This window comes from Acartia tonsa, chromosome 7, assembly GCF_053477335.1.
Source record: "Acartia tonsa isolate MP-2025a chromosome 7, ASM5347733v1, whole genome shotgun sequence".
Lineage (NCBI taxonomy): Eukaryota > Metazoa > Arthropoda > Copepoda > Calanoida > Acartiidae > Acartia > Acartia tonsa.
Window position 1 is genome coordinate 26,488,480 of NC_137266.1, and position 23,217 is coordinate 26,511,696.

The following is a 23,217-nucleotide window of genomic DNA, read 5'->3' on the forward strand; positions in this document are numbered from 1 at the left end:
TGTGAGCATGTGATTAAACCTAGTTTTTGTTTTTCCAGCATAAATTGTTAAGCTTTATCTTTTTGGATGTTATTATCCTTGCTAAATTTGAAATTTTAATTACTATTTTAATGAAGCAACTAGGAAGCAATAAAAGTACATTATGCTTTTATAATTATCTTTTTTAGTAGCGGAGCTTCTTTATAATAGTTAAAGTCCGTCAGTCAGAGTATTTAAGCAAAGTATTTTTTGTTGGATTTTAATGCTCTAAAACATAACCTGGTTAAAATAGAATGAGCTATCTAAGATTTATTTCATTTAATCAATATATCTATTAATCTTTGTTAATATAACGGACATAATTGTCCTTGTTCATATATATGGTCATTGAATTTATAAAATAAATAAATAATGGCATGATTTCAATATTTTCGTGTCATTTTTACCATGAACATATCAAAAGTTTTGACATGAATATCAGACAAAACAAGGATAAAAACATCTTAAAAAGCAAAGCTTTGAAACCACAGAGTCAAACAAACAAAAAGTGAGAAATATTGTGTTATAGCACTCTTAATATTGACGAAATTTATGTCAATTTCCGTACGTACTTTCTTGTAATGATTATAAAGTTAACGGATATAAATACATATGTATATGTACATACGGACAAGCAACAAGTGTAGAAAATCTCCATTTAAAAAAAAAACAGGCAGAAAATCAACGCTTTTTGCACGGCCGTGTTTAATGGCAAAGTTTAAGTTAGTTATTTTATATTTTTGGCAAAAAGTGACAATATGTGAAATATCTTTAAATCTGGCAGCAAAGGTTAAGCTTTTTTTGTAGCACAACTTCTTTAAAAGTTGCTCGTTCGTATGTACGTTATATACAAATTAATTTGACTTTCTTAGTCTGAAACATCTAATTACACACATTTCTCTAAATTAGCTTTTCTATCGAATGAAAATGTTTCTTGTACTACTTTATTCATAAAACTTGCAAAATCATACCCCTATATTAATGGATTTATTGTTACTTGGATCTTGCACCATGATATATGATATAGTAAAACTTGTAGCGGGCTAAACTTTCCTTTCTTTACCCCATCACCTCCCCTTCTACTGAATTAACGAACTGACCAATAAATAGCAACCTAAATTGATGAAAATTTCCCCCTGCCATAAGATCCACAATTACATTCATTCCTTTTGCCAGTTATTTTTTCCCTACATGTGAAAAAAATTATCCTTGTTAAAATTAAAGATAAAATGAAATAGAATTAACGTCGAACCCATTCCCATTGCTAGCAAAATGATTTAAAACGCGTTATATAAAGTTATAATTTTGTCACATTAAACTTGTAATTTTGGCCAAATCACAAAAAGTTAAAATTTTTACCAGTCAACCATGGCTTTTTATTAAACTTAAAGAAAAAGACATAAAACTTTACATAACAGTAATAGGATGTCTATCTGTATCGAAGATTCTCACTAATCGCTCATTCAATATGTTTCTTCTTTACAGTGAAGCTTTTTATAGGTCAAGGAAATGTTTATAACTAGGTTTTTGAAGGGTACCTCCAGAAATAATCGAAACCAAAAAACTCCCCACCACCACTAAGAAAAGAGGCCCCTAGAAGCGTAGCCGCTTGTATCTTATATTCATATCTTTTTTTTAATTTCAGGAAGAGTATGGAATACAGATTCTTGTACATGTGGCTGTCCTCTCAGATCTGTTGTCCCATGTTCTTTAGGTAAAACTTTCTAGTTTATTGACGGACTTTGTAAACTTAAAAGCATTAACTACTGAACCTATATTAGTGCCCGTTAAAAATGTAGTATCTTATTTATGTGGTATCTGCCTAGGGTAAATGGCAGACACCAGAGTTCGAATAAAGACTACGGCAGTGTGAACAGATGTGGACACCTTACTATAGAGAAGCTACGCTTCTCTAGCATTCACTAGACAAGAATCAACATCTATTTCAGTTGTCACTTTATTGAAGGTGTAAAGGATACTAAAGCTATATACAACAAACAATAACTACATGGATAGGAATAAATGATCATAACATAAAAGCATTATAATACATATACAATAGTCAGTTTGGGCAATCATGATTCCCCATCCCTGGAAAGGGTGGGGGGGATTAAGAATACAGTTAACCATAATATAAATACATATGGATTAGGAATAAAGATGGTTAAAGATAAATCATACAGTAAAACATAGATAATTGCAATGGTTAGGTAGATGGCTATCCCTGTCTGGGGCAGGCAGGATAGCCCATGGAGCAGCACAATAGGTAGATAAGCATAGAGGGGTTGAGTGGTAGGTCTGGGTACTAAAGAGGGAAGGTTTGATGATTACTTGTGACAACAACAGTCTGTGTGGGGGCAGGTTTAGATCCTTTATCCTCAGGGTTGAGGTGGTGCTGATAACTTGGTGGTTGAAGGGGAAGGTTCCGGTGCTTAAGATGGGAGAGGGAGGGGTAACACCCCTCCCTCCATTTGCAGGACAACTGAGAGATAAAATCAGTACCGTTATCTGACATCTTTTCAGGTGGCTTCATAATTGTAGAATAACAGGATTTAACTAGGTGCGTAGCATCACTATAATGTCTTGGTTTCTGCATGGTCCAGAGCTGCCGCATACCACAACTCTCCCCTCGGAAGGCTGGAGGGGTTGTCTGCACCGCCAGACTTCCGACAGTGGTTGCGCCCTTCAGTTTGTTGTCCTTGTGGAATGGGTCCGCCAGGATACCAGTTGCTGGACGGTGGTGGACTCCAGCCCTCCCCAGGTCTAACGGAATCGGCTATATCTGCTGGAGTAGCTGGTCCTGTTGGATCTTCTGGCCGTTGGATGTGTACCTCTGAGGCCACCCTGGCAACCTCCAGGGGTGGCACAGCACATGAGGGGGCTTGGACCAACAGCCGCCTGGTGTACACCTCTGCAGGTTTCTCCACTGGGCTGGTGGTCTCCATCGTGTTGGTCACCTTGCTGCTGGCAGGCTGGCTACTGGATGCAGGCGCAGTTTCTTCGCCCTCGGGGCTGGTCAGGTTCATTCGGCTTCCAGGGTCTCTGTCAACGCGGGCAGGTGGTGGTTGGCATACTGTAGGAGCGTTGCCTCCTTCAGGCTCATTCTGGACATTGGCAGGGTGGTGCATGGCAATCCGACCTGCGGGGTAGGGAAAGGTAACAGTCCACCCTTTATGCCGGAGGCTGTCTTGGATCTGCAAGGGTGGCTCCGCTCTAGTTGGCTGGGAGACAGGCCCATCCACGGACACTGCTGCTAGTGGACTGGAGGCACAAGGCTCCGGATTTCCTCCCCTAGCCTGAAGGGGTCCAGGCACATTGTCTCCATCTTGGGTAGACATAATTGTTGGGGATCCTCTACTTCTATGGTTAGGCTCGGCACTTGGCGCATCTAGTTGTGTTACTCCCCAGGCAGCGGTCAAAGCTTCTTCAGTTTGGCTGGTAATGGCTGATACCCTGGCTCCTGGGGCAGATGCAGGGGGCGCAGGCAAGTTTGGCCCAGCCCAAACTTCCTGGTACACCAGTGCAATACAATTACCCTGGCTTGGTTGAGGGAGGTAGACAGCTGGATGCAGTTGAAGGTGAGGGACAGCTGGACTCTCCCTGCTGGCTGGGGGCTCTGGCTGGCTGGGGGTGACGGGTGTCACCCCTTCCTCTGGGGCTGCGGGCTCATTCCGGGGTCCAGGTATCTCGGTGGCGGCGACGGTTGTCGCCCCAGGCACCAGTGTGGGGGCGCTGGATAGCACCCCCCAGTCTTCACAGGGGTCCAGGTCTCTCGGTGGCGGCGACGGTTGTCGCCCCAGGCACCAGCGTGGGGCGCTGGATAGCACCCCCCAGTCTTCACAGGTGGCGGCGACGGTTGTCGCCCCAGACATCAGCTTGGTGGTGCAGGGAAGCACCTCTCGTTCCTTCCAGGTGGCGACGCCGGTTGGCGTCCCATACAGCGACTCAGACTCGCTGGCTAGCGCCTCTTGCCTCTCCCACTCGGCGGCCGCCAGGGCCTCCCCGTACACCGTCCCGGTGGCGCTGGGTAGCGCCCCTCGGCTCTTGCTGGGGGTGACAGGGGTTACGGACACCGGTCCCCTGTGGTTGCGGCTGAGGTCCAGGCCAACCCGGTTGGGTTCAGCCGCTCCTCCCAGCACGTTGATCCTGGCCACCATGGTCCCAATCTGAGCCACAGACTCCTGGGTAGCCGCGGCCCCAGCGGCGGCAGCTAGTTGGGGTGACGGCTGGGCATCTCCCTCCAGGTGGACCTGGGTGGCAGACTGGTTGCATGCAGGTTGTTGGGCGGCCTGGTGTTTCTTCGTTGCCCGGTCCCAACCGGTTCTACACTTGGCGGCTGTGTGGCCGTTGAAGCGGCAGCGCCCCTTCGTCCAGCTGGGTCCCATCAGGCCGGCTTCCCCAGGGTGTATCAACCTGCCAGGTCTCTCCTCCTCCAGTTGGGGCACCAGCTGACAAACAGGGTCTCCCCTACTAGGGGTCAGGCGGTGCTGGGCTGCTTGTGGTGGCTCCTTGGTTACATTCAGCCTCCTCCCCATACACACAGGTTCCTTCCATCCAACAGCGGCTCTCCTCCCCTGGGTGGCGAGGCCAGCCTCGGCCTTAGCTTCTGCAGGTGCTTCTCCACATGAGGGATCCTGCCTCTGGGTATGCCAGGTGGTTGGTAGCAAAGGCTGTTGATGGTGCCAGTCGGAAAGGGGGCTATGATCTCTGGGGGGTACCTGTGGCCAGTGTGTGGACAGGTACCCACAGGTGGACCAGCAAGGCCCAGAAGATGCCATACTGATGGTAGCCTGAACTGTATTCCGGACTGTCAGCAGACTGTTGGTAGCCACCTGAGTTGGGCCAGAGTTGCCAGCTAGTATTGCGTCCCTGCCAGGCTCCGTCAGCGGCTGGTGGGGAGCCCCTGCGGTGGTTCTGGTTTTGGCAAGGGGTGGCCTTCTTATTGACTTTCCTAGTTGGAGCTCTGCATCCTGGTGGGCCTCCATCTTCAGCAGCATGGGGGAACTTGGCTGGGACATGTGCAGTGGTTCAACAGAGTAGCGGCATCTGGTCTTGGAATGTGGGGGAACAGCCTCACTGCTGCTGGTCAACCCTGCTCTCTCCGTGCTGGGTAAAGTCTTCCACTGCAGCAGGTCACCAGTCCCCATCCTTAGGCCGGTCCCCAGTCGTTCCATGCCTGGGGGCTCCCAGGGAGGCTTGGGTGGCGGCTCCCCCACCCCCAGGTACGCGTCGGGCATCTGGGTGAAGAGCCTATTCCCCTGGGACAGCTCCCCATCCTCCAGATTGGTGAGGCCAGTGCCAGGGAGGACCTTTCCACCCCAGAAACAGGTGGTACTGGCCCTAGGGCTGGGCCCCTTTGAAATCTCAGTTCTGGTAGTAGTGTCCATCTTGGGGCTGGCCACTAAGTCTCTGAAGCTTGTCACCTTCTCATTAGGCTCAGTTGCATCGTTCAACACCCCCAGGAGGACACCTACAGGTTCAGCAACCCCCAGTCCAGTATTGCTATTTCTCGTACGTTGAGCACCAACTGAACAGGAGCTGTGCAGCGGACATTCAGTCACCCTTCCAGACAAGGGCATCTCAGGGACCAGGGGTCTGTGACCTGGCATGTGTTTGATGTTCACTGTACTCGACACAGTAGGCCAAAGTAATAACAGAAGCAGTATCTTGTAGATATAGGAGCAGAGTAGAGTAGCCGCACCGCAAGGAGGTTCGAGCCGGCTCACCCCTAGTATAAATACTATAGCTGTGTAATTAGGGTGGTAGTCCACGTAGCCGTAGGCTCGGTCCTCCTGGCTCAAGAGTTTCTGTGGCTGGCGCGCCCCCATGATAAGTAGTAGGGGGTTGGTCTGTTGGTGCCAGCGTCTTGTTTAACTGTTGAGCCTGAGTTGTTCTCCTTTCCAGTATAGCTCTTGATTTCTGTGGCAACCAGCGGATCTTAGCTTAAAGGTAACAGGGAATATGTTAGGTATCACAGATGTCTCTAGGAGCGTATCCGCTAGTGGATATATGGATAGGTAGGTTATCTATATATATACATGGCTACACGCCCATATATATATATATACGTGTATAGGAATATCCCCAGAGCTAGATAGCTTTTCCTCCTTGCTTCAAAAAAATCACGCTTCCTCTGTATATAGTTCACAACTATGAAGGTCGATGGTCCAGGTACACACCACCACTGCCCAGTGTGGGGCAGCAAGTCAGGCTATGTCCACAGGGTGGGCGTACTTTCGTTCAGTTATCATATCAGTTTCCAGTGTTGTTTGGTGAGGTTAGTATTCACTTACTTGTACCCATGATACAAAAAAACAACCTTATTTATCACTTGGGTATTTATATATACATATATTTGTTTCACTAACCATTCAGCTTTGAAGTAGGGTTGGCAGGCTAGGAAGATGTTGAGGGTCTGAGCGGGTTTAAGGAACTGGTTTAGTTTTCTTTATCACACTGTAGACAGGGAGGGAGGAGCTTGCAAGTTTTTCTCCTAAAAAAATATCTCTGATGTATGCTATAGAATGGCCCCTCTCCTGTGTGGGTGTGTGTGTGTGTGTGTGTGCGTGGAATCTCCTGTCCTTGTAACGCGCGTCCGCGCCGTCAAATCCGCGCACACGGGGAAAACGCGCTCTCACCCCTCAACTCGCTCTCTCATTGGTCCGCTTCGTCCGTTGGATTTATGATATTTTCCGCACTCTGTTGCGCTATCCGTGAATGGCGCTCTGTGTGTCCGATCGCTAGCCCCACACTACAGACGGACTTAGTCTAGTGTGGGTAGGAAGGGGGAAGCGCGTGAGGGGACGGGGGTAACTCCGTCCGTTCCCCCTGTGAGGGAGGGGGGTAACTGTGTGCTGGTGTAATAGGGCCTTTTCTTCTTAATCCTAGGTTTATCTATTATATCACCCTGATTGTATTTGCCTTCAATGGAGAGGGGCCCCTCCCCTTCCCTTGGAATAAGGGGTGTATTGTTGTTGTTGTGCTGTGGGCTTGAGATTGTTTTGATTGTATATCAGGGTCTTTATTATGTTACATCTAGCTTCTATTTCTGTCCTTATCACAATTGCATAACAGATTTGTTTACCAACTCTGTTCTATTTTTAGCTGTTATCACAATACACAATAATCCAAGCCTGTTCTATTCTTAGATTTATCACAACACAACAATTTGTTTGCCAAGCTTTGCTCATAAATCTATTGTTTGGCCATCACACTAGGGTGGTAATCCCTGAAAATGTGATATAATATCTGTTTTCTAGATGGGTGGCTGCGTTGTAGCCTCTCAGGATACTCGGGGTTGACGTAGTTTTTCTCTGTTCTGGTGCACTACACTCGTATGTTAGCTCGCAGCTTGCAGCTATGTGGCATGTTTCAGCCTATCGGCGGCAGGGAATGTCCCGTCCTGCTAGCGCCGCTTGCAGCTATGTGGCGTGTTTCAGCCTATCGGCGGCAGGGAATGTCCCGTCCTGCTAGCGCCGCTTATCCAAATCCAGCTGATGGCGGCAGGGAATGTCCCGTCCTGCTAGCGCCACTGGTTCGGATCCTGCTATCTCTTGCAGTAAAATTGGCCTATTTTCAGCCGTTTACACTTATTTGGCTTGTTTCAGCCGGTCCGCAGGCCTGTTTCAGCCCTTTTGGCGCTCAATTCTCCGTTAGATATCAGCGCTGCTCGCGGTTATTCATCAAATTTCGCTGTCTCGCTTCCACAACTGCCGGATGCAGAGTTAAACTTTGCTGTCCAGGGTGGGTAATTCAGGTTGCTTGCGTCAGTTTTGCCAGATTCACTGCTGGGAGTACCTTAGCCTCAGATGCGCGTCTGCTCTACACTTGTGGTTCGCCGTAATCTCACACAGCTGTCACCAAAGTTGTGGTATCTGCCTAGGGTAAATGGCAGACACCAGAGTTCGAATAAAGACTACGGCAGTGTGAACAGATGTGGACACCTTACTATAGAGAAGCTACGCTTCTCTAGCATTCACTAGACAAGAATCAACATCTATTTCAGTTGTCACTTTATTGAAGGTGTAAAGGATACTAAAGCTATATACAACAAACAATAACTACATGGATAGGAATAAATGATCATAACATAAAAGCATTATAATACATATACAATAGTCAGTTTGGGCAATCATGATTCCCCATCCCTGGAAAGGGTGGGGGGGATTAAGAATACAGTTAACCATAATATAAATACATATGGATTAGGAATAAAGATGGTTAAAGATAAATCATACAGTAAAACATAGATAATTGCAATGGTTAGGTAGATGGCTATCCCTGTCTGGGGCAGGCAGGATAGCCCATGGAGCAGCACAATAGGTAGATAAGCATAGAGGGGTTGAGTGGTAGGTCTGGGTACTAAAGAGGGAAGGTTTGATGATTACTTGTGACAACAACAGTCTGTGTGGGGGCAGGTTTAGATCCTTTATCCTCAGGGTTGAGGTGGTGCTGATAACTTGGTGGTTGAAGGGGAAGGTTCCGGTGCTTAAGATGGGAGAGGGAGGGGTAACACCCCTCCCTCCATTTGCAGGACAACTGAGAGATAAAATCAGTACCGTTATCTGACATCTTTTCAGGTGGCTTCATAATTGTAGAATAACAGGATTTAACTAGGTGCGTAGCATCACTATAATGTCTTGGTTTCTGCATGGTCCAGAGCTGCCGCATACCACATTTACAATATTTGTCGAAGTTATAACTTCTCTTTAATAATTACATTTTTACTTATAACCTTTTTTATATTTTCACTGTACGTCAATATATTTTGTTAAATTCTGTATAAATCAAAAGTACTTTAGTTATATTAAAATAAAGTTTCAACGAGCTCAATTACGTCCATAAGTCACAAATGAAACCTAGAAGGTAAAAAACGATCTGTTTACAAAATTAAAACATAAAATCATAAGATACATTTGGTAAACTTAATGTTAATTATTGGTATCATCAGCTGAATCGCATTTTATCAATCATATAATTATTTGAATAGAGTTATTATTATGGACTTACGGACAGGCTATAATTGCACTGTTGCTGCGCTTAAAATATGATTGTAATCAGAAAATATATTTTAGGCTTATCATTCGACAATGAGACGTGCACCTGTACAGATGTTATTATCAGGTAGGTTCCACAATATTTTCATTTAGAACACATTTACCCCCCTCTTCTATCTTTTTTTTTGAAGTGTTAGGGAGGGGGAGGGTACTAACTAAATGTTGTATTAAACGGTCCTACCCCAAACGTAAGAGTCCCAAACGTCAGAGTGGACAAACGCAAGAGTCCCAAACGCAAGAGTCCCAAACGCAAGAGTCCCAAACGTCAGAGTGGGACAAACGTCAGAGTGGGACAAACGTCAGAGTGGACATTGCTTAAGTAAAACATCAGAGTCTATGCTATTTTAATTATATGACAAAAAATAGACAGTTAGGCCCCCTAGCCTGCCTAGCCGCGGGCGCTCGGCCCCCTAGCCTATAACCTAACCTAACCTAATCATAAAGAAAATGACTCTGGCTGCAGCACTCAGCACCCTGGCCTACCTAGCCGCAGCGCTCGGCCCCCTAGCCTGCCTAGCCGCGGGCGCTCGGCCCCCTAGCCTATAACCTAACCTAACCTAATCATAAAGAAAATGACTCTGGCTGCAGCACTCAGCACCCTGGCCTACCTAGCCGCAGCGCTTTAATGATTATAAAATCGAGACTCATACGTTTTACTTATAAAATGTCCACTCTGACGTTTGTCCCAAAAATCCTGCGTTTGTCCACTCTGACGTTTGTCCCACTCTGACGTTTGGGACTCTTGCGTTTGTCCACTCTGATGTTTTTCCACTCTGACGTTTGGGACTCTTACGTTTGTCGTGGAACCGTATTAAACCAATATACTACACGAAGATATAATTACAGAGGAAATATTGTTGTCAAGTTAGGTCGCTAAAATGGACATCATTTATTGGTCAGTTCTTTCATCCATGAGAGAAAATAAGATAGGGTAAAGGGGGTGGATTCGGAAATCGTTATTTTAGCTAGCTAAAAGTTTCTCTTTAATAGAGTTAATGATAATCTGGTGTAAGATCAAAGTAATAATAAATTCATGTAATTAAACCTCAACTAAAAAATGCATACAAAAATTGAAGGTTGTTTATGATCCATTTTAAATACAAGTAAAATTGCCGTTAATTTCAATTAAAATAGACAACAGATTTAAAGTATTGCATAGTTTAAGTCTAATATTTTCATTGCATAAATAGTAAGAAATGCAAATAGTTAAATATTTATTAAAATTTACAACTTTTGGGGGTCAATTCAATATTGCCTATTTTGCACCTTAAATTTTAAATAAAACAAGAATGATAAACTTCGAAGTAGTGCAGCTTTTAAATAAAAAAGGCGTGTTTTTTTTACATGGAAGTTAATAGGTTGAACTGACTAAGATGTTTTTTTTAACGCAGAAAATTTAAATAATTCAGTTGTCATTTGTACTTTAGGACAGCAAAAATTGTTTTGTGTGTCTTTTTTCGCAATTTGGAATATTTTTTCGCAAATGTAGTGTTTGAAAAAGTGCAATTTAGAGTATTTTCCATAAATTTATAAAATATACACAAGAAATTTGGCTTGCAGGGAAGTAGAGACGGTTAATGTAAGATTTTTAATTTTTTTCTTTCCATTTAATGCCCCCATGCCAATTATATCTAATACTAAAATTAAAAACGAAAAGTATTGGGGAATTATTGATTTATTATCCATTACCATATCCCTGTATATCATTGCATGCCGCAAATTATTTGCATCTTTGTATCTCATGTATGGCTATTATTTTCAATTTATAACAATAAATGCATACATGTTAGATTTTTATCATATTTAAGGAACTAAAGGAATAAGACAATAGGCAATGAATTGATGTACATACTGTTGATTGATGTTGAAAAGTTTGGACACTTCTAGTTTGAACCACCCAATCCCTATATAATATGGAAGTCAAAGGTTTAGAAGTAAAACCAACCATTGAGAAAGGGTTCTAGTAAGATTTACAGTCCAGTGTCCTACACCTCCCTAATTATATGTATTTCATCACATTTTGTCTTAGTAATATTGTTTATATCCCCACTATATTCCTAGTTCACTTTTCATGTTCGGGCCACAGCCATAATCTTATAAGCACAGTATTATGTTTATTTACATAACTACGAACAAAGAGCACACTATTAGGTTTTCATTTTTAAATTTTACTAAATATTTTTAGTACATTATTTTAAGTATTGTAGATGATGTATGTAAGACTGTGCGTCACTTAGAAAGTAATGCACTTTTCGCAATCTCATATACATACATGCATACTTTAGAGTTAATGTAGTGCCATTGCTCCGCTACTTGTGGACATAATTGTTCTTGTATGATCTCATTTGCTCAATTTGCATCATGACAAAACCAAATATATATTCAAATATTGTACAGAGTGCTCCACAAAAATGTCTTTGCTTATAAACTTAATGAACTGATCTAATGCTCCGAATCCTCTCCATTTCCACTGGATTGAAACGGTTTTTCAGGGCTACCAAAAAATCTTGTATCGTTTCGACTAAAACAGAATGTAAAATAAAAATCATAAAATTAGTTCCTGTTTTCCCATCTTGAATTGATTTTATATATTTCATTTTATAATCCGCGGAAAACTGCCAATATTGCTATGCAATAATTTACTTTTTTGCTATGTAGGTTTTTGTTTAAATTAGAAAAAAAATATTTTTTGGGACACCCTGTATTTAGAAATACATGTAAATATTGTAATTTGTATATTTAGTGTCCTCTTGTCTACATATTTGATCTAAATCTATCCATATTTTAGATTATATCAATAAATAAATAAAATTTGTATATTATATTATAGAATTATCAAATTAAATATTTCTAAACTAGAGAAATTTGGAATTATGTCGAAAATACGAAAAAGGTTTTTTTTCTGAAATCTTTAAGCTACAAGCGGCCAAACAATTGAACAAACATTAATCCATTATTTGTTTATTTATTATGCGTTTTGACTGACTGACAAGTCTTGGCTATTTCAGATTATAAGTATCTAAGCCTCCTTATCTCTGTTATTTAGTATAACCCTCATCCCTTTTCCAGCTTTCTTTGTCGTATCATACATGATCCGAAATTAGATAAAGTATACTGACTAATCAAAATATACAATATAATAAATAATACACAATACAATATTTAATTGATATACATTTTTGATAGTAAGCTGTGTCTACTTAATGTAGCAAATATTTAAAATATGCCTTTATAAAATGTATATGGTGCTATTGTTAAGTTTCTTTTAGGGCAGTCCGTCAGTCCATAACACTTAGCTGATTTTCTAGTCTTCTGTTTAAGATAGACTTCTGATTTTTGTGTGAATACTCCCTTACAAAATAGTAAAACAATAGATGGGGAATGGTTTAAATAACTGTGTGTTCCCACCCCCAATTTCAATTGGATCTTTGAAAATCAACCAATAGCGTCGGGAATATTTGCTAGTAAACGAAAAAGTCCCCAACAAAGGGATCTAGGTAGTTGTCTGGTTATACATTATATTTATAGATTTTTTTTTAAAGAGCATCTAGTATACAACTAACATAGTCTGTCGGTATGTCTGCCATGCTATAAAAGACATATATTGATATGCATTGATTGTAATATATTTATTTTAGGGAGGATAGACAATCAGCACCAGCTATTGAAACAAGAGTTCCAAGAAGTCAAGAATTGGTAATTTATTTTGTATCTATTGCAGGGATCTAAAGGGATAAGACAATAGATTTATATTGATGTAAATATCCAATAATGATTCACAAAATTTTTCCTTCTGCAAATTTAATGGTAGGAAAAAATAGAACACTTCTAATTTAAACAAACTATTTAATAAAGTTTGGTGTCTGATAATTTACAGTCAAAAGTCCACTTCCTCCCTGGCTATTACTAAAATTTTCGTACAATTAACCAACAAACCAACACAAATCAAAGACTTATTATTTTTAGATTGGTAATGTTCCCTACGTGATCATAGCTGTTATGAGCGGAGCTTTACTCATACTAATCATTGCTCTTGTCGCTGTCATAAGGTAATTATTTTTTTTACGCATTTACGTTGAACATGCAAAGTGAAATTATATATAACTTTAAATGGGGGTTAAATGAGGGTTTTCATTGGGTCATGGAGGGGGGGGGGGGGTGTTGCTAATCTAAGGAATTTCCAAAAAACACCCCTTAGACCTCCTTGCTCTTTTTGTCTCTATGTATGTAACGTTACTTTTCTTTACATACCTAAGCTGTTTTATATTCAAGTTAACATGCTCGTCAAATATTTTCATCGACGCTAAATTTTAAAAAGTACCTAACCTTTCATTAACATAATGTATGTATGGATTTCAGGCATATCATTTTAAATTTTATTTCTAACTTGTAGTTTTCTCTTTAAAATAATTAATTTACGTTCAGGACAAATTGTGTTTTGAGAAGTAAGCTCGAGGCTAAGAATTTGCGTTATGATCCAGGTTAGAATAAAACTATCTACTTCTTCATCATTTATCCATTCTATCTTTCTTTCTATCTTTCTATCTATTCTATATGTCTATTTATCTTTCTATCTATTCTATCTTTCTATCTATTCTATTTGTCTATCTATCTGTCTATTTTTCTATTTGTATGTATATCTATCTGTCTTTCTAGCTGTGTATGTATCTGTCTTTATATCGGTCTATCTATCTCTCTATATATCTGTCTATCTATCTGTCTATCGTTCTGTCTATCGTTCTGTATATCTATCTTCTATAATTATATCTATTTATCTGCCTGCCTATCTACATATCAGCCTATCTACATATCAGCCTATCTATCTATCTACCTATCTATCCAGGTACTGATCCAAGTTATGTAAGATGTGCCAACCCCATACCAGATGAATCTAAGTCCTACATGTCCCACCAGGAATGTTCAGTGATCATAGCTATACAGATTGTAACAAATGATAGGAAGTAACACAGAAATAACGTACAACATTGGACGATAGATTGATGTACATCCCCAAAAATGATACCTAAAATTGTTGTAAAAATCCTTCTTTAGATTACAATTAGTGGTTAAAAACATTTGGACACTTAGTTTAATGAACCAACCAAAATCAATAAAAGTCCCCAAAGTTATTGAGTCAACGAATAATAAATCGTTATTATAAACTTAAAGGACCCCAATGTTCCCTCCCTCCCTGGCAATAACAAGCTCAAATTAAAGAAAATAACAGTAAGGTTTAAAAGACTTCCCTCACACCATTTTTTTAATTATTAAAAAATTTATATCAAGTGGGCACTAGAAAGAGGCACCATGTAGGGCTTTTTATCTTACTTAACCTCACCGAAAATGAGGAAGGAAAAGAAAATGAAAAAATAAGAGGAAAATCGCCATCCTATATATTGTATTTTCATTAAAGCAATCTCTTTTTTAAACATAAGTGTTGATATCAGATTTTATTTTATGGTAGAATTAATGAGTGGTAGAGAATTGTTTGTTAGTATTTCTTACATTAGTGTTAAATCTATCTGTCAACCATCAAACCAAAAACTAACAATCTCAAGAATGGACTATGCCTAAAAAGTATTTCCATTTTTTTGAAGCATTGGTATTCACTTTAAAATTTCGTTCATTGATTAGTTAAACTTTTTAAAGATTTTTAATGCTATGCAAAATGAAATTTAAATTTTTAAGAACTTTTCATTGTTTTGGTTTAAATTAATCTGTGGTGATTTAACAGTGTTTTTGAGCACTTTGTAAGCGGGGTTACTCCATAAATGTTACTATAGGTTAACTTCTGACAATCTCAAATGTATTGTATCTTTTTTAGGCAATTCTCCTTAATAATAAGGGACAAGACAATGGAAGAAAATTGAAATACTCCCCCCCCCCCCCTTCAAAAAATTTAAATGAGACAATTATTAACTCTGTGGACTAATCAGCTTTTACTTTGTGCAAAATAATCAAGATCTAATATAAACCCCCCATTTTTTTATGCCAACGAATAGGAGAATGAGTTCCAAAGTATCCTTCCTACATGGACATAATTGTCCTTGTTGTTTTTTGGCAATCTAACATTGTGTATAAACTGTTGATAAATAATGAGTTGTCACAGATAAAAAGATACAATTCAACCTTTTTTGGTAAGTCATTGTTCCTTAGCATTTAGGGATAGGCCATTGGAAGATTTTCCAAATTTAAAATTAATTAGTAGGATAATGTAATTTTATTTATAAGATATATGACAATACCTAATGCTTTAAAGTTTGGTTATGATAATATTTCTTTAATTTCAACATATGAAGCAAAATATTTAGGGCTTTTTGAATGGTGGAAAAATTTCTATCCTTTTATTTTTGTAAAGCTAATTACGGGGGGGGGGGGGGGGGGTATTAAATCTATTTTATGGTGCTAGCAATGTTTAATTGGTTTGGATCAAAAAGAGTCTAATTGAATCATTGAGAGGTTGCAAAGTGTTAAATCTGAACGTAACAAAGGACTTTTTGCATTTATTTTGTCATAAAGAGTGTTTTTTATTAATGCAAGCCATAAATTTGTTTGTCCTCACTCTATAAATTGCCAGACAGAAAGCATTGCTGAATTTAATTATTAGATGAAAGATAATATGCTTAATTTTGATATTGTCCTTTAAAAGGTTAGATTAACAATTAACAGTATGGTAAAAAGTGTGAAAGATGAAAAAATGGTTAGTTGGTAAAATTCAATTAATATAACTAGTTTTATAGCAGACAATCAGACAAAGGCAATTATATTTGCAACTAGTGAGTAATAGTATACTCAATCTACCCCATGGCGTTGCATTGCAGACCAACGGGCGGACTGACAGACAAAGTGAATTGTCATCAATACTTTTGATATATTGATTTTAATTTGAGTTAAAAATATGTTCTTACTCTTAAACCAAACGTTCCCGATTTAGATTATCAAATACTCTTTGACCTAACTACATAATCTCTTTGTTTTGGTTATCACGTCCACAACTCTTTGTTATCAAAACAACATAATTGAAAAAAAGAGGGGCTTTCCCTCAAGTGCCTAGTGAGCACAGAACCCCCCCCCCCCCTAAGTTGAAATGAATTGAAAATAAGGTAGAGGTAGTTTTAATTCTTTATGCCTAACCCCAGCGGGTCTTTCTTACCTTCCCTGAAGTGAATTAGTTTTAACTTATTTTAAAATAAATACGGGAGGAGGGGGGTTCTGTGCTCTGCAGGGCACTTTGAAGAAAACTACCAAAAATTGAGTTATAGATATGTAAATGACATTGATAAAAGCTGACTGTAGCACGCGCCCACCTTGTTTTGAAAAAAGTTTTGATGGATTATTGACACATCATTTTATAAATCCTTTCAAAACATCATTTTCTAGACACTAAATAATTCAAAGAAAGTTGATTAGGTTATGAAAGGATAAAGTCGAAGCATATAAAAACATTCATAAGAAATAAATTCTTTAGATAAAAATAAAACTATTTATACAGAGAGGGATGGGATTGGGACTGGTACCCAAACTTTTATAAACACGTTCTTTCATTAGATGGCTTTGGAGAGTTAAACCTTGATTGCTTGTCACAAACTAGAATTACTCAAACTTTCTCTTATTGGTTGGCTTTATAACTTTGGAGAATTAAACCATGATTAGTTTTCCTACTAAAATATTTGATCACTGACATGTAACCCAACAGGACAAGTATGAGCAACTGAGTCTGCTGGCAGAATTACGCGGGAACAGCTGTGTCGAGACAAAGCTGTCAATGGAGAACGCGGCATCCTGCGCACCCCACCACTCGCCGCTGACAGCCGAGAGCCCAGTGTACAGCTCTATTCAACGTGTTCCACGAGCCGATGCTGGGATGTCGCCCAAGGGTGGACTTTGCCTGTCCAGCTTCCAGGATGATCCTTATACAAAACTTTTGGGTGAGTATTTATTTTAACTCAGAGTCAGCTTTTCTGTATTAAGTGTCTTCCCATTCGTCCGTTTAAGATTTTTGGACTAATGAATTCTGGGACGACAAGGTAAACTATTATAAGCAAAGAATCTAGTCCAAAAAATTTAAATAGCAATTGTATTTAAGTAATTTTGAAACAAATTTATAAACAATATTGTTTAGACTACAAATACTCTACAAATGTTATTGTTTGTTTCTCCTACTGTCTTATTTCAGATCTACGCTTTTATGAATGTTGCCATACTTGTTTTTATTTATTTATATTGAAATCTTGATTTGCTTAAGATTAGGTCAAAAAATATTTGTTTATAAATGCCATATGATTATTTTTTGCTTAGAAATTAAATAACTGGTCTCATTAGAAAGTTCAGTTTAAAGATTGATTTCTTTCTACTTTAACAAGGTCAGCTACTTCCAAAAAACAAATCATTATGAAATTTAAAAGATAACCTTTAACCATTCAGCACAGATACATTTATTAAAATGTTCCCTATCAAATACTATGACAAAGTACAAATTTAGTAGATATATACATTTGTTATAGAGTGGCTACGAAAAAGAGAAAGGTTTGATATAAACTTTAGCATGAGTTCAATAATTATATTCCAAAGCAGTTAAGCTTATGCAAGATTAGATTTCATCGTTTTAAAATGAATACATTAATTTTGACTTGACATACGTATAATCTTTGCAAAAAAGAATATACCATGATTTTTCTAACGTTCATATAGTTCATACACCAAATAAATCTTTTAACTTAAATAATTCTGAAAGTCAAAAGCATGTTGATAATATGCCCTACACATCTGTGGATGACAAAATAGCATAAACCCATCTTAAAATAAATTTTAATCTTTCCTGAAAAACACACCTCAATACGACTGACAATTTTTGAGAACTTTAGATTTAAACTAAATAATAATTGTTACTTAGTGATGCTGTTTATGTCATTATAACGTCTTGTGTTAATATAATAATAGCACAAAAAATAAACAGGGTGCCCTATAAATAACAGGATTAAATAGTGTACAATAAAACAACATTCCAAAATTCTGACTTCAAATTTACAAAGAATTTAAAGGGGCAAGAACAACAAGGAGAAAACAATTTAATGCCAAAAATAGAACATTGATATGAGCAATATAGTAATAGAAAATCATACTTTCCCTCAAATTTCCTAGCGAGTACTGAAACCCCTCTCTCTTCTTTTATTTACACCTAACCCCATGCGGGTTCAAACTGTACGCAATATAACCTAACCTATTATTAGGTAAAAAAACAACTTCGAATACTTTTAGATTAGAAGGGGGGCAATCTGTGCTCTAAATGCATTTTAAGGGCAACCGCCTAAAATTAATTTTTATAGGACTTCTTTTGTATACATAGTAATTGTATATTGATTGATTTTTTTGTTATACCAATTTATTTTTAGAACACTCATATCTGCCTCAGTTTAAAGGCTGGTCAAGATTTAAAAGCCAAAGCGTTGAAGGCTAAAATGGCTATCTTGATTTGTCAAGTTTAGGGTTAAGACGATTTATCATAATTTTCCTACATTTTCTACATAAAGTTTATGTCCGTACAGCGCGGTGTATTCATATTAGCATCGTCCCATTGATTTCAAACTTCGCAAAACGACAGTATAATAAATAAACTAAATGTGTTCTAAACGTGTGTTCTTTTTTGAGCTTCGTTTTTGTGGATGTTTTCATTCTTTTTATATCTTACACTTAATTTTCTTTTAACTAGATTGTGTTTTTGTTATCATATCTTTATGATAAGCATAAGAATAGAAATCAAGATTATCAAGAAATTAAACACCCACATACAGTGATTAAGTGTTAGAAGGCCCTTTTAGCCAACGACTAGCCCTAGTTTTTAATTCTGCTATACATTGATATAAAGTTGTTCTTCAAAATAGACAAATTTAATTTTGCATTACTAGCATAGCGCCATTAGCATCTAAGTATTAAACCTTACAAGTTCCAAAGACTTAATAATGAAAGTAAAAAAAAACTTTGTAAAGCTTTCCTAAAATAGAGAAATCAATTGGTTTAATAAAATAACATTTTTTGTTGTAAAATCAACTTCAATTTTTTTCTTCTAAATACTATTTTTTTAAATGTTAGTTTTTAAAGATTCACACTATTTTAAATAAAGGACATGCTTAATGCTATTTTTAACTAAGTTTTCGCTATTAGTTTTATTGGCGAATTTATATGATAATTTAGGTCTAGACGTCAAGTGTGATAATAATCTCACTCTTTAATTTTTTTTGCCTAATCCAACCAAGAATTACTAGTTACTCTCTTAGACTGTGTTGCTGTTATTATATCAATAATTTGTTGCAAGGTAGATACTAGTTTCTGTTAGTAATGCTTAAAGTTGATAATAATGTTGGCAAAAATATCAAAAACGCTTTTATATCTGAGATATGGTTAAAGTAGCACTGATGGCATACTTAAATAAAAAGTGGTGGTTGCAGACATAATAATGCCACTATAACTGCATATATAATAATTTTGTTGACATAAAAACGACACGAATTTTAGACAGGGAGCAAATTCTAATTAACATAGAATTGTCGATGTACCAATTACATATTGAATGTCAGTGCCATAATTCATTTCAACAGGGTAGAGAACAAGTCCCAATTTTATTTCTATAATTTTATAGGTCAATTTATGCATTTTTGGTAGTATTAGCTTGATTTTTTTTGGAGGCGACTATATACTTGTTTGTGCTTGTATGTCTATTTACTGTAATGATATGAACAATATTAGGTTTAATGTATCAAGTACATTGTATATAGAATAGTAAGATTCTTGTTTGTCCGCTAAGATCTCACAAACAGATGAACCGATTGAGTCCTCCATTTTAACGGAGCATCGGACGAATATACTTTAGTTATTGAGTAGCTACGCTCCTAACAAGATTAACATTTTAAACGTGCAGAGACAGATAGATAGATAGACACATGTTGACATACATTTTTAAATTGGTGTCATGATCCGTAGTTTAATCCATTAATTTTAGCATAAATTTAATATTAATATACATTTTCAAAAGCATAGCAATTTTCAACTAAATATCAACATAGATTTATTTTCAAATTTTTCATTTTAACTTAAATAAAAACTCATCAGATAACTTTGGTTAGATTAGATAAAGTAAATTCTTTCCAAACTATTGTCTTAGAATAATAATGCATTAAATGAAACAGACAGAACTTATTATATCATTTTAACTTTTTACTAACATTCTTTTTTTAAATTTCAGATAGTGAACGCCAGGACAAGTCTAACTCCATAGATTCTAATGATTCGAACCCAGAATCAGGTGAGTTTTATCGTTATATATAAAAGTAACATGATGTTTGTCTCTGTGTTTGTCTATATTAAAGGATATATGAGCCGATATGGTTCTCTTTTACAATAAAACTTCTCTTAGGTCCTAGTTTATAACTACTTTTAGGGAGGTTACCACCACCCTCCAAGGAAATTTTTGTACATTTTTTCTTTTTAAAACTATTTTTGAGAAGGGGAGAGTCGCAATCGAAATTCTCAAGTGCCCCTAGATAGTACCTCTAGGGGGGATCTACACTTTATATCCTTTTTGCTGGTTAGTTTGTCCGTCCCTGATGTAATAACATACAATTGATAATTATAAAGTAGCTTCGCTACAAAATCTAAAAACCGCATTGATCTTTAGAGTGATCTGTCAGAAAATTTTCTAGATTTGTTTTGATAAGGAATCTTAAAAACTACCATATTAGCCTTATCTCATTCAAAATTAGAGGTGGGTATTCAATTCTGCATATTGTTAAATCAACATTGTGTTAAATATTAAAGACACAATAGCAAATAGGTAAATAACCAAAGAATCTTGTAAGATTTAAGGGAAACAAAATTAAAAGGGCTATTTATGCTGTTGTAATAATATTTGGTTCTTATGAATTAATAATGCATGTGTAGAAGTGATTCCACAACTAAATTAGAAGCAAGCTTGTTAACGGATTAGTTCTTTAGTATTTTGTAGTATCTAATGTAATACCACACGTCTGTCCATTCAAGTATTTTAACAAAAATCACCGAAATGAAATGGACGGATTTTAAGATTTAAAATTGTAACATTAGCTGATATCAGATTTATTTTTTATTACTTCATCTAAATTGATGTAAACTTTTTGTCACTGTGCTAGTTATGGATATCAGTATCCTTGTTAAATAAAAATAACATTTTTATATAATTCCTAATGAACCACCTTTTTTCCACTTGGCTACCCATTTCTAAATCAGATAAAATGACCATGCACTATAAGATATTGGAAAAGAGAAAAATAAGTTTCAGTTTTTTGCCTTTTTTAATGTATTCTATTTACTCTTCCATGTGAATTTATTCAATAATAATATTTCTTTGAATAAAAACCAATTAAAAAATCATTTTAGTATTAAGTTTCAGTTTACTGTTATATGTAATTGTTGAATCATCTTATTATATAATACTTTAGTTTTTTTTGATTTATTTACATTTCCTTTTATCTAGATAAAAAAGTAAGGCCTCTTAAAGTAGCCATAGTTTCTCATCAAAATGCTCAAATTAATAACGCCTCATTGGGGCCTAATGATGTATGAAAGGAATTTAAAAAGCTCTGATTTTTACATTATTTTTCAATTTACATCTAATTATAGATAAACATCCAAAAAAGTCAATTCTAGACAAACAGCAGTGGAAAAAAGTAAAGTATTTTGCCTACAGAAATAAAAATTTTATGTTTTACCAGTAAAATCATTTTGGCCTTCTGTAGCTATTTAAGTTTGTAAAAATAAATGGAATAGTTATTTATTACGTTATAAACAGCTTTCCGCTGATATTATATAAAAAATCTAAGACTAGCTCCAGATAGATTAACAAAACCGGGCTAACAAAACTGGTATGAATAATAATATTATTATTTTTATTTTCGTGGATAGCTGTCTGTGTTACGATTCTATACATGATTTTTCTCTGTGGCTTAGAACTTGTTCTAATCCGGCGGATAATAATCGGTTTCGAAGCCATACTGGAAAATTATTTAAAACTGCATTCTTTCCTACCTGCCTTTTTGTTACACAAACAATATCTTTTGAAGACCTTAGGGGGCTATTAAGACGCCGTTTAATGATCTTAATCAACATTTTCATTTAGGTTTTGACAGTGTTGGAGGAAGCGGCAACGGCTCGACCAAATCCGACGACGGGGTGGGGGGAGGGGTACACCACCCACACTCCCGTAAACATGAACAACATCTTGGGGTCCATCACCATAATAATCCCAATGACAGGCAATTTTACATGTCCAATAATTACGTTATAATGTTAGTAACGCAGTTACTCAATAAACCAACTTTTGAAATTCTCTAATAGGATACTTATGCTTGTTAAAAATAGTCCTATAGAATTAAACTCCTCTTAAAACATTGCACTAAAATTCTTGTTTTATTTAAGTCTGCTCTGATTTTTTTTACAAAGAAGTTCATGAAAATTTTTTTGTTTCGCTGTAGTTTATTTTTTTTACATAAATTGTCCTATTAAATAGATTCCTAATATAACAAGGCAAATTATTTTAATATTTTGAATTAATATTGCATTTCACATTATAAGCGCTGACTTTATTTGTTAATGTTCGTTAGTATGTAGTCATCCTTATTCTAATAATCCATAACTTTATATAATTGGGTATGAATCTTAATGTCACTGCAATTGTATTATCCATCTATTTTAAATATCTCCATACGTGTTAAATATTTCGGAACAAAATATTTCATTTTATTTGAAAATAAAATTCAATATTTAAATTGATCTTAAAAGGGGCATAACGACTTTAAATTAACCCCATTAAACACACAATAGACAAAAAATCAGGGGAATAGGGAAATGTTTTTATGGCGTTGCTACAAAAGACCAACTCTACAAAAGACCAACGCCTACAAAAGACCAACAAATACATTGTTATATAAACATAAAATTTATTAATAAAGTAATACATTATCAATCCATGGCCGCAGCGCTTGGCCCTCTGGCCTGCCTAGCCGCGGGCGCTCGGCCCCCTTGCCTATAACCTACCCTAACCTTACCTAAATATTGTAAAAAAATATTAAAAATTTAAAGAAAAAAATCTACCAACCACTTTTTGTAAATCCAC

At 37.1% G+C, this 23,217-nt stretch overlaps 2 protein-coding genes across 4 annotated transcripts in view; one reads left to right on the forward strand and one right to left on the reverse strand.

The window, feature by feature from the left end:
* LOC145325161 (uncharacterized) overlaps positions 1-23,217 on the forward strand; it is a 79,095-nt gene that overhangs the window by 38,400 nt on the left and 17,478 nt on the right. Inside the window, exons 8-16 of the mRNA XM_080168021.1 lie at positions 1,664-1,732; positions 9,093-9,141; positions 12,713-12,770; positions 13,041-13,123; positions 13,500-13,555; positions 13,918-13,985; positions 16,768-17,002; positions 20,314-20,373; positions 22,222-22,357. Of these exons, the coding sequence (XP_080024147.1) occupies positions 1,664-1,732; positions 9,093-9,141; positions 12,713-12,770; positions 13,041-13,123; positions 13,500-13,555; positions 13,918-13,985; positions 16,768-17,002; positions 20,314-20,373; positions 22,222-22,357 (814 nt within the window). The remainder of the gene's footprint in view (positions 1-1,663; positions 1,733-9,092; positions 9,142-12,712; positions 12,771-13,040; positions 13,124-13,499; positions 13,556-13,917; positions 13,986-16,767; positions 17,003-20,313; positions 20,374-22,221; positions 22,358-23,217) is intronic.
* LOC145325159 (uncharacterized) lies at positions 2,020-6,462 on the reverse strand. 3 transcript variants are annotated; one of them, XM_080168018.1, is made up of 2 exons: positions 6,387-6,462; positions 2,020-6,348 (listed from the first exon to the last, which is right to left on the reverse strand). In XM_080168018.1, exon 2 carries the CDS (start codon positions 5,844-5,846, stop codon positions 2,592-2,594), a length of 3,255 nt encoding a protein of 1,084 aa, XP_080024144.1. In that variant the 5' UTR covers positions 5,847-6,348; positions 6,387-6,462; the 3' UTR covers positions 2,020-2,591. The 3 variants fall into 3 exon arrangements, with proteins under 3 accessions (XP_080024144.1, XP_080024145.1, XP_080024146.1); XM_080168019.1 differs by having other exon boundaries at positions 2,020-6,337; positions 6,387-6,445; XM_080168020.1 differs by having other exon boundaries at positions 2,020-6,337; positions 6,368-6,412.